The sequence below is a fragment of the Pelobates fuscus genome, chromosome 12, assembly GCF_036172605.1.
Source record: "Pelobates fuscus isolate aPelFus1 chromosome 12, aPelFus1.pri, whole genome shotgun sequence".
Lineage (NCBI taxonomy): Eukaryota > Metazoa > Chordata > Amphibia > Anura > Pelobatidae > Pelobates > Pelobates fuscus.
In genome coordinates, this window is record NC_086328.1 from 22,969,840 (window position 1) to 22,982,367 (window position 12,528).

A 12,528-nucleotide genomic window follows, 5' to 3' on the forward strand; every position below is an offset into this window, starting at 1 on the left:
CATATATTAGTATTAAAATACATTTAGAATGAAGTTAAATATACATAAGATATACATACTAAAGATATAATTGTTGTGATACGTTTTACTGTTTTGAAACACTAGTATTTGTGTTCTGCGAAGTCTCCCTAGTATAACAGTACCCCCAATTGCAAAGGGTTTTATGGTGTTTTCAAAAGTTACAGAGTCAAATATAAGGCTTGCGTTTCAGTTTTTTCACATTGAAATTCGCCAGATTGGTTACGTTGCAAAAAACTAATTTGAACACCATTGGCCACTGGCGTTCAAATTAGTTTTTTGCATTTTTCACACACAAACAAATATTAACACTAACTTTGGCCAGTGTTTGTGACCAAGTGGCTACTAAAAAAGACTGGACATACCCTATTTGCAATACCTTGTGTTGTCTACTATTGCAAATGGTATGTAATCATGGGGGTAATTCTCATTCCTGGGCTACTATACGGTCTCAAATGTAACGTAACCAATCTGGTGAATTTCAATGTGAAAAAACTGAAAAATTGAACATGCTGGATTTAACCCTGTAACTTGCCAAAACACCATAAACCCTGTATATAGGGGGTACCGTTTTACACGTGAGACATCGATGAATAGAAATATGTGTATGTTATTGCAGGAAAAGCAAACAGTATTATGACATTCAGTTAAAATGTCACGTAGAACTAAAAAAAAAAGAAAAATAATCTTATTTTATCCCATTTTTTTAATATATATTTTATTCATATTGAATTATGTTTCATACATAAATATTTAATGTTAAACGAAAGCCCTGTTTCCCCTGAATAAAATGATATATAATAAGTGTGGATGCACTTAATATGAAAGAGTCGAATTACGGTTGAACAGACATATAGTCAAATTCCAGATTTTGTTTTGATCAAGTGTACATTTGGCTCAGTCCTTAAGGGGTTAAATATAGTCTCCTCCTTTAGTGTTGATTCCCTTTATGTATTTAAATGTTTCTATCATGTCCCCCCCTGTCTCGTATTTCCTCCAAGCTATACATGTTAAGATCCTTTAACCTTTCCTTGTAAGTTTTATCCTGTAATCCATGAACCAGTTTAGTAGCCCTTCTCTGAACTCTCTCTAAGGTATCAATATCCTTCTGAAGATACGGTCTCCAGTACTGCGTACAATACTCCAAGTGAGGTCTCACCAGTGTTCACCTAGAAAGGGTTAAAATGTACCTCCTATTAGAGCTGCGTGGGTCCACCAATGTTGACCCCGCCCCCCGATCTACCTCCTTGGCTGACATTATCAGAATTGATGATCTCAACCAATCCAATGCTTTCTCATAGGGAAAGCATTGGAGTGGCTGAGATCACCAAGGAGGCGGGTTGGGTGCGTGGCTAATCAGTACATCTCTATAAGGAAAGTTCAGCATCTCCATGGAAAACACCTCCAGTGACCCCAGGAAACACCTCCAGTGACCATTAGAGGAGTGACCACTGGAGGTGTCTCTAGGTTTTCAGGTATATACTGCCTTTTCTATGAAAATACATTGTATGCATGAATATGTCTGCAGGGACTGTCTGTACTCACCAGAACAACTACAATGAGTTGTTTTGATGTATATAGTGTCCCTTTAAATTTAGTTTAAATGGAATTGAAGTGGTCTGAGTATAGTGTCCCTGTGCCTCTTTTAGAGAAACTGCAATGTTTTCATAGCAGTGTTTAGACTGCCTCTACTGGTGCTTTCTATTGTTTCACTGAGTTTAACATTTAACGCTTTTTATGTCCAGTATCTTTTAAAACCCCATAGGAAAGCATTGACCAAATGGTTTCCTATGGGTAAGGCATAATGACCACGACACTCACCACACATGTACATTAGCTTCCCCATCACAATGACATTGGAGGAGGCAGAGACTGAGCCAGCACAGAGGAGATTGTTTAAAAGGTAAGGGGACAATATAGCTTTGTATCCCTAACACAATAGTGTTCCTTTTATCACTCACGTTTAAGTGATCAAAGCTCTGTTTATCAACGATTTGATGGCACAATAGCAACATTTTATAGTTTTAAACCTTTTTAAAGTCTTCAACATTAGGGTAAATTACATGTTCTATCCCTTTCTTTCTGTAATCTGATCTATATCTGGCAATGTTTATCAATTTCCATTTCTTACACTGATCCATTTAACAGGAGTTCTCTGCCTACTGGGGGGATTCCTAGTGATACTAATGGGGCTACTTGCAGTGTAAATCACGTCAGACTTCTAGATGGGAAACCTTTCTAATGAATCACTGCCTCCACATTCAGAAAAGTTCTGGAGAAAGTTAGTTCTTGACCAAGACGTCAAGAAGGGTGAGCAGTTACCCCAGCTATTACCATTAGCCAGAACATTGCACGCCCTCAAATTGGTTGACCATCTCTATAAGAAGTACAGCAAACGATCAAAGGAGAATACTAGTAATACAAGTAGACAACACCAGTGGATGATAATGATGCTTGTGCTTCGGGAGGTCATTGAGGGAGTCTGTAAATTAAAGGCAAATGCTGCTATACCATGTACAGCCACATTAGTAGATCTTGCACTGTAAAGTAGATACCTCCACTGAGACTATACTCCTTTAGGAATGCATCAGAAGAAGAGCCCAGAAAATAACAGATCGAGTGCTTGCCTTTAATATTAATTAAATTAAGCCTATGCTTCTCCCAATCTTTTATCCTGGTGAAACATGACATCCTCCTGAAGAAAAGGAGCAGAATAAGTTGTGTGTATGCTTCTCCACTAGGTAAAGTGGGGCAGCTGTATTCCAAATCACAACAAAGCTCACAAAGACTTGTGGTTTCTAACCCAGCAAAAACAAAAAGTCAAGTCTTATCCCTTAGCTCATCAAACCCGCAAGTCACTTTTGAAGGAGAGTCATCAACGATCACACTTGCAGGGTTTTTCACTTGTGTGAGAATTCAAAGTAAATGTAATTTTAATGAATAATCCTGTTGGTGTTTATAGCAGTTGATGCCAATTATAATATTGATGGGTCCTTACAGGAGTTTAAGTATTTGATCACAACAAGGATGCTTACTGGTGGGAAACAGAGCTGAATAGAAGTATAAGTAGGTATTTTCAGCCCAAGATAAGTCAAAATTAAGCTATGCACAGGTAATGAGAGTCCTAAGTAGAGTACAAATCTTTGAGGAATAAGATCCCAAGAACCACATGGAAAGGGCACAAGAAACGATCAAGGTCGGGTGCTGGGGGGATAGAGGAGTTTTACAGAGAAAAAAGACCACCAGGAGATAATGAAGTAGTATTTTAGTAAATCTGCAACAAATTTGGTTGCATCCTCAAATGGAACATCCAAGGAAAAAACAAACCTCTCAATGAAACACAAATAATGGCAATTTAGAAAATGTATTAAATAAACATTAGGGTGAATGTGGGGATGCTCAGAACAGAAAAAATAAATAAAATAAGGTTAGAAAATCCAACACTTTTAATGCTACACATGCTACTTACTCATGAAGGTTTCCATTAGCGATTATAAATAATTTACTTTCATTTTGTGTGTTGGTTAAGAAACAGACCCACAATTTTGTTTTCGATGTTTACAGGCTAGTCAATCACGAACTGGGACATTAATAAATAGCTCCAAAGTTTGCATTCTATATCCTTTATCCTCCACAAAAATCCACAGTCATCATTCAGGCAGTAATACGCCATATGTAAAAGTGATATAACTGAAGAAGTGACAAAGAAATATATAGAAGTGGCGCTTGAGGATAAAGATAGTGAATGGTGCTGCTATATCCAAGTATATCGCCACTATGTATACTTAGAAAGAATTCAGAAAAACATAAAAAGGTAAAAGCGCACACAAAAGAAAGGAGGTAGTTACCTGACGTATAATATAATATTTAGTAACTGATGATAGATATCTCCTCCTTATATACAGCAAATGTATTCAATATTGTATTGCCTATACAAAAAATATAAGCACAAAACAAAACATAGTGTAATCTGCATATAATACACAGTAAAGTGGGAATTTTGAGCTGAAATCACTCACACTTTTCTGAGCCGTTTAAAAGTAGGCTCGGGACTTATGCAGTTTTTATGTCACTTAAATGGGACATACGAATTTCCTCCTCTCTTCAGGCAAATTCTCCACTTATCTGAATAACCATCTGTTGGAAAGTTGGAGTCAGGAGTATCAGGATATATAGATAAAGAATTTATTTGTATAAAACAAAAATAAATATAAAAGTATTGCACAACGCGTTTCAACCATCTACTAGTGGTCTTCCTCAGGTGCTGTTCAGAGTTACAATGGACATACTGTTGTTTATACAGGGGATAGTATTGAGACTTTAATTGCACAATTCCCTACACATGTAACACTAATTAAAGTACATTGCCTTATATGGTCCGAACCGGATGTGAACTGCCACCTCCAATATGGCTCCACATCCGGCAATGTACTTTAATTAGTGTTACATGTGTAGGGAATTGTGCAAATAAAGTCTCAATACTATCCCCTATATAAACAACAGTATGTCCATTGTAACTCTGAACAGCACCTGAAGAAGACCACTAGTAGATGGTTGAAACGCGTTGTGCAATATTTTTATATTTATTTTTGTTTTATACAAATAAATTCTTTATCTATATATCCTGATACTCCTGACTCCAACTTTCCAACAGATGGTTATTCAGATAAGTGGAGAATTTGCCTGAAGAGAGGAGGAAATTCGTATGTCCCATTTAAGTGACATAAAAGCTGCATAAGTCCCGAGCCTACTTTTAAACGGCTCAGAAAAGTGTGAGTGATTTCAGCTCAAAATTCCCACTTTACTGTGTATTATATGCAGATTACACTATGTTTTGTTTTGTGCTTATATTTTTTGTATAGGCAATACAATATTGAATACATTTGCTGTATATAAGGAGGAGATATCTATCATCAGTTACTAAATATTATATTATACGTCAGGTAACTACCTCCTTTTTTTTTGTGTGCGCTTTTACCTTTTTATGTTTTTCTGTTTTTTTTTGTGATATAACTGAAACCTATGACCAGTTTATGAAGGCCAACCAGAGCTATGGATTTGGGAATCTGATGAGTTGTAAGGAGAAATCTGGGCTACACTGAGTGTGGTGTGCCCCTGGAGAGTTTCCCTAAATGCGTACACTTATTAGGGCCAATGTTGTCAAGTGGGGACCAAAGTAGATCTTATGGACCCTGGGTACACATGGATTGTGGAGGGGAAAACGTTAGTAAGAAATACATAGATAGGACTGGATGCCTAAAGACACATGTTTGGCAGTAAGCTTGAGGACATATACTAACTCAGAAGTCATTCTAATCAAGAGAACAAACCAACCATTAAATAGAACAAACACCATTTAATACAAAGGTGTTCTGTTGCTGCAGTGTATTGAGATAGATATGAGTACTATGGGAAGAAATTTTCTACTAAAGATTACTAAATGACATGTTTTGCCTTAGATAAGACACATGGTTTATTCTCACAATGTTTGCTCACATATAGCATTGAATATCCTTTATTTGTAAATCGTGCATAGGAGCCATAGCTTTTTGAGTAATTTGCCAACCCAGGACTCAAGACACACCAACAATGCAAGGTTTATTTATTTCTCAATTCTTTTCAAATATGGATACTGTCTGAGACAGTTGTTTTGCCATGAGAATTGGGTGGGAATGGCTGGTCTACTCAATAAAAATGAATTAGTCTCTTGCTAGTAAACTACGCTCAGGTACCTTATATGACTGGATAGGGCTATGGTCACTTTCCCTGCATGGCTAACTAGATGGCTGAGGTCCCTGGGACCTACTAAAAGAATTACAGAGGTAAGGTCCATTCCTGGCAAGTTAGGTTGTGGTGGTCAGGTCTCTACATAGCTGGCTAGGTGGTGGACGTAAGGTCCCTGCATGGCTTGCTAGGTGGTGGAAGTCAGGTCAATCCATGGCTGGCTAGGGGTTGGAGATCGGTCATTCCATGGCTGGCTAGGTGGTAGAGGTCAGGTTCTTCCATGGCTGACTAGGTGGTAGAGGTCAGGTTCTTCCATGGCTGACTAGGTGGTGGAGGTCAGGTCCACCATGGCTGGCTAGGTGGTGGAGGTCAGGTCCCTCCATTGCTAGCTAGGTGGAGGTAGTCCGGTATCTCCATGGCTGGCTAGGTCGAGGTAGTCAGGTCCCTCCATGGTAGGCTAGGTGGTGGAGGTCAGTTCCCTGCATGGCTGGCTATGAGGTGGAGGTTACGTGGAAGAGGTAAGGACCCTCTATGGCTGGCTAGGTACTGGTGGAGGTCAGGTCTCTGCATGCCTGGCAATGTAGTGGATGTCAGGTCTCTGCATGGTTGGCTAGGTAGTCAAGGTTGGGTCCCTGCATGGCTAGCTAGGTGTGGGGGTACAGGTCTCTGCATGGTTGGCTAGTTAGTGAGGGTCAGGCCTCTGCATTGCTGGCTAGGTAGTGGTAGAGATCGGGTCACTGCATGGCTGGCTAGGTGGTGGTACAGGTCAGGCGCCTGCGTGGCTGGCTAGGTGGTGGAGGTCAGGCCCCTGCTTGGCTGGCTAGGTGGTGGTTAGATCTCTGCATGGTTGGCTAGGTGGTGGTGGTCAGGTCCCTGCATGGTTGGCTAGGTGGTGGAGGTCAGGTCCCTGCATGGTTGGCTAGGTGGAGGTCAAATCCCTGCATGGCTGGCTAGGTGATGGGGGTTTGGTCCCTGCATGGTTGACTAGGTGATGGTCAGGTCCCTGCATGGCTGGCTATGTAGTGGAGGTCAGGTCTCTGCATGGTTGGCTATGTAGTGGGGGTCAGGTCTCTGCATTGCTGGCTAGGTGGTGGTAGAGGTCATGTCTCTGCATGGCTGGCTAGGTGGTGGAGGTCAGGCCCCTGCATGGCTGTATTGGTGGTGGAGGTCAGGTCCCTGCATGGTTGGCTAGGTGGTGGAGGTCAGGTCCCTGCATGGCTGGCTAGGTGATGGAGGTCAGGTCCCAGCATGGTTGGCTAGGTGATGGAGGTCAGTTCCCTGCATGGCTGGCTAGGTGATGGAGGTCAGGTCCCTCAATGGTTGGCTAGGTGGTGGAGGTCAGGTCCCTGCATGGTTGGCTAGGTGGTGGAGGTCAGGTCCCTGCATGATTGGCTAGGTGGAGGTCAGGTCCCTGCATGATTGGCTAGGTGGAGGTCAGGTCCCTGCATGGTTGGCTAGGTGTTGGAGGTCAGGTCCCTGCATGGTTGGCTAGGTGGAGGTCCGATCTCTGCATGGTTGGCTAGGTGGTGGAGGTCAGATCTCTGCATGGTTGGCTAGGTTGTGGAGGTCAGGTCTCTGCATGGTTGGTTAGGTGGTGGAGGTCAGGTCCCTGCATGGTTGGCTAGGTGATGGAGGTCAGGTCTTTGTACGGTTGGTTAGGTGGTGGAGGTCAGGTCTCTGCATTGTTGGCTAGGTGATGGCGGTAAGGTCTCTGCATGGTTGGCTAGGTGGTGGAGGTCATGTCTTTGCATGGCTGGCTAGGTGGTGGAGGTCAGGTCTTTGCATGGCTGGCTAGGTGGTGGAGGTCAGGTCTTTGCATGGCTGGCTAGGTGGTGGAGGTCAGGTCTTTGCATGGTTGGCTAGGTGGTGGAGGTCAGGTCTCTGCATGGCTGGCAAGGTGGTGGAGGTCAGGTCTCTGCATGGCTGGCTAGGCGGTGGAGGTCAGGTCTCTGCATGGCTGGCTAGGCGGTGGAGGTCAGGTCTCTGCATGGCTGGCTAGGTGGTGGAGGTCAGGTCTCTGCATGGTTGGCTAGGTGGTGGAGGGCAGGTCTCTGCATGGCTGGCTAGGTGGTGGAGGTCAGGTCTGCATGGCTGTCTAGGTGGTGGAGGGCAGGTCTCTACATGGCTGTCTAGGTGGTGGAGGGCAGGTCTCTGCATGGCTGTCTAGGTGGTGGAGGTCAGGTCTCTGCATGGCTGTCTAGGTGGTGGAGGTCAGGTCTCTGCATGGCTGTCTAGGTGGTGGAGGTCAGGTCTATGCATGGCTGGCTAGGTGGTGGAGGGCAGGGTTGTCTGGAAGCATGTGCAGCAATAATAAGTATCGGTATATTAGTTAACACACTGAGAGGGCTGTCCAGTCCTGTAATAACATCCTGCCTCTATTAATTATATATACTCCGGTTTCTATAACGGTTTACACGGCTTTCTCCGCTCTCTCACCTCCCACGGTCACTGAAGGACCTGTACTTCACCGTACCGCTCCCCCGGAAACACAGAGCCGGAACAGAACGTTCCGACAGCGGCTGATTGGATCCCATTCTATGTAACTCAGTAAATTATTAACTGACAGCCTGCTATCACACAATACATGGGGAGCTGAATTAAATGGACCTCACATGTCTTAACTGTTTACTGACAGCACTCTATAAACAAGCAGCATATGCTCTGTGTGGAATAACCCCTCTGGAAAAAAAAATAGGAAAATAGTTAACTTACTTGCTGAGGTAATTAAAGGTCCCTTAAGGAATATAATGTCTTCCATTCCCACCCAGAGACAAAACAAACTGTAAGCATGTGCTTCTCTTATTCTCATTGGTAATAACTGTAAAAAGAAATGCAATTTGAATGCTACAGCTAGGCACATGGTAATTATATTAAGACTGCTCATTTTCTGTTTATTATTCATATCTCTGCTCATAGCATATATTATGCCTATTATTCTATTGCATAAATCATTACAACTCTCACATGTCTCTTTTCCCCAGATCCTCTGCGTAGCAGTGTAACATGACTTTGTCATTTCATAGTTGATTTGCTTGTTAATAGGTAAGTTTAATACAGACAAAGGTTACATATAAAAAACAATGATAAAATACAATATTACCTGTATCATCCCTGCCCTCCCCCCCTCTCCCCCCTACCCAATATATCATATTCCACACAGTTGTATAATAGTGAAACAACTGCAATTGCTCAAGATACATTTGACATACATGTACAAAATGTATCCAGTAGGAAGCTATATCCAATAGAAAGGAATATAAACTTCCTAAATAAGTGGGGATTTAGGAATTGCTTAAAGGACCGGAATCTAGGGGACATTGTAATGGACTATGATGGTGCATATCATAACAGGTAATCTGTAGGTGAGATCTGGGGGACAAAAGACAGCTACAGGTAATTGGCATAGCAGAGAGATGAAGGTACTGGCGTGTAGTGCATGTAGACTAAGACACAGTTATGATGGACACTAAAATTTTAAGTTGACTCCCAAAATATACAGTTATGTACAGGAAGTCAGCATATTGGCACCTATTGCCAATATAATGACAGAAATGATAGCCATTGGGGATAAGAGTTCATGATCGCAATGCCAAAGCGTGATTTTGGCAAGCACGTAAATTGAATGTGGAGTGAGAGGATCTGATATTATGGATGTGTGGTGTTCATTCAGACTCCTGGTTTTTGTTTTTTTTACTGTAATTTTTCTGGTCCAGCCGGGTTTTTGAGGGATAAGCTCCTGTACATAATCACATTCCACTGACCTCAGTTTGGAGCTGATCTCCTGAACTCCAGCTGCTCCCAGCGGTGACGTGAGGGGTTCCCCAGACTCCCCCCATGTGTGACAATTTTGCAACCTAATTGTGAGGAAACCAAGTATCAAAGCATGTGTCAGCAGCAGATGAGCAAGCACTTGGCACAGCACTCTGTTTTGAAGACGTGGATCTGCTTGGCACACAGAACACGTCGGGCACATCTGCCTCCTTTGATAACAGCTGCGCCATGTGTTGGCACACACAGATATGTTCTGTATTATTATCCCAGCATGAGTGATTGTGTCACCTACCTGTAGCAATAGATTACTGGCTTCCGTTTGTAAACAATTTAAATACGTGAAACGTCAGCCCTGCGTGTATGTATACCATGTCTGATATATCCATTCATATTAGCCAGTGCAGTAGCTGGATAAGAATGTGATGAAGTTGGAGGTTGGTAAAGATTATGTCTGTATAGATTTCCCACCGTGTGTAAGCAATCAGGAAATTTGTTATGATATCGAAATTGGCTGCATGTGTGATACAGAAAAAGTGTAATACTGATCTGGTGAGTGCAATGCAGGAATATTAGACATGGATGAGATAGGACAAAAAATAAACATGATGTAACGCAGGAAGAATGGAGAGGAACGCAGTACAGGAACACTGATGCTGCATGTAACAGAACAATCTGTCATCTGCGAATCAATGATTCTTCCCCAGAACTCTCTAAAGGTATTCTAAAACTGATAGACATTGTGACCGTCTCAATGTGTTCCTTTTGATCACCCAACACAAAGTGGGAGCAGAGGAAATATTATCTTCATTAGAATATTAGGTGTTGTAGTAGATTTAAGCCATCAGCCTATTTGATAATTTACTGATGATTGAGCACTGGGTTTCAATCCCTATCTTACACAGTATGGGAACCATTGCTGTGCAAGAAAAGGACGCTGATCACCATAAAAGAGCAAAGATGCAGGGCACGATACTGGCATGTTGATGCAGGAGTGTGACAGTGACATTGACCACATGTTGCTGTAGTATGAAGTAGACAGTGACCACATGTTGCTCTCCGTGACATTGACCACATGTTGCTGTATTATGAAGCAGACAGTGATCACATGTTGTTTGTGTGAGTGTGTTCTTATAATTAATTCTAAAATTGCATTTGCTAGTCCATTGAGTTAAGGAAACTACCATTCCCTAATTAGTAAACCCTTTTTGTATTCATAATTTAATTAGTATACTATTTCAAACAATTCCTTCCCAGAGAAAGAAGAATAACTAATGTAGGAATATGATATCTGGCTACAGATTTATACAGAAAAACAGAGCCTGTCCGGCTTCTATGCACTAATACACAATAATGAAAAACAAGGACAAAAATGGAGAGGTTTAAAAGAATGACTATAATAAAAGTTTATTGCAGAAAGGAGAAAACTGTGTCTGAGAGCCAGGTCTACAATTTCTTCTGAAATGTGTGATGGTCCTTTGTTATTCTAATGTCAAGAGGGGAGAGTATGCCAGGGCTGTGCATCATAAATAGAAGAGGATCGACCTTTAATCGATTGACCCAGACACATGCTGATGCTGACCTAAGTTGATTAGAGGGAAAAATAAATACAAACATATCATTGTTGTAGATCTTGATGGGAGGTTTGGTTCGTATGCTTTGTTTAGTTGGGAGCCAGTTTAATTGCTTGATGTTTGATCAATCATACTTCTATTTGGTTGGGTCTAGGTGTCCAGTCGTAGACAAGGTACCAAGAATGTTCTCAGCTTGAAAATTACCTTACATTCTCCTATTATTAACAGAAACAATTTTATTCAGGTGTACATATAGCATCCTTTCTAATAAGTCAAACCTTTTTTTTTTTTTTTAAATCCAGATTTTGCCCACCAAAGGTATTGACTTTGTCCTTTTTAATGGAACATGTTGCTCAATCTAACTGGGCACAGCACAAATTTTAGATAAAAAAAAAAAAAAAGCTAAACAGAAAAAAAGATCATTTGTGGAATTTTTCCAATTTGACTATTTTGTCAGAGAATTTGCATTCACTTGTCCATTTTCTACAAATTTAAATTTTACTGAATAAACACAACTGTGCACTCCAGTAGCCACGACCTGTACAGAGAAACCAGACTTTCAGTGTGCAACTAGTTATTCTAGGTGGGACAGGACTTGGTCAAGTGTTTATTCCGTGTAAACAGTAAATTAACTAATAAGTTGCAAAATTCTGACTAACATAGGTGAGTCAAAAATCCAAATACATTCTACCCTGAAAATATATTCCAACTATTTTAGTCTAAATTTTGCAAGGTCACTACAACTTGCCATGTAGTAAACACACCAGGAGGTACTTAAAATAATACTCCTGCCTGGCACTCACCGACACATGGTCAACTGGGTACAATTGTCCTGCCAGGTGGTGCATTTTGTGAGCTACACCTTAGTAAATGATTACATTATCAGATTTCGGTGAGAGAGGGGGGTAACAGATCGTGCTGACCTCCCCCAGTATTCAGACATCGCTGTCTGAGTCTCCAGATAATTGCTCACCCTCTAGTTATCACTGACAAGGTGTCTCAAACTCTGCACTGGGTGTTAATCCCTAATTGGCATTTTCTCGCTCTAGCAGATTCTTTATTGGAGTCCCAGAGGATTTTATTCCTGCAAACTTCACGTACGTGCCTGCTGGGTTAACCTGCTCTGTACTTTAAGGATTGCCAAACTCTGTACACAAAGCTTTTTGGTTTGATAAGTTACATTAGTAGATAATGCAATCTCTTGACTACAGGCCAATGTCTGGAACAACATACATTAGCCACAGACAAAGTTTGCAGCCTGCTATCTATTCTTGCCAGTCATGTTGTTTTTAAAAGAGATGAATTTCTGCATGGTATGGGTCATGAAGATACATAACATGATAGGCTTTGGCAATATGCTAGGAAGTATGTTTCAGATGCAAGAAACAGAAAGTCAGTCCATCTCTTTTGGGCTATGTTTACATAATTTTCCGTTTGTAAAAAA

At 41.4% G+C, this 12,528-nt stretch overlaps 1 protein-coding gene across 2 annotated transcripts in view; it reads right to left on the minus strand.

Moving 5' to 3' along the window:
* ACSF3 (acyl-CoA synthetase family member 3) overlaps window positions 1-8,236 on the minus strand; it is a 39,645-nt gene extending 31,409 nt beyond the window's left edge. The window contains exon 1 of one of the 2 annotated variants that reach the window (XM_063438826.1): window positions 8,192-8,236. Coding sequence is in view for 1 of the 2 variants with exons in the window: in XM_063438825.1 (XP_063294895.1) it covers window positions 5,837-5,851 (15 nt within the window). In the remaining variant the exon portion in view is untranslated. Of the gene's footprint in view, window positions 1-5,836; window positions 6,067-8,191 lie in introns of those variants that run through there. The other variant, XM_063438825.1, reaches the window with a different exon arrangement.
* Between the last annotated feature and the right edge of the window lie 4,292 nt (window positions 8,237-12,528).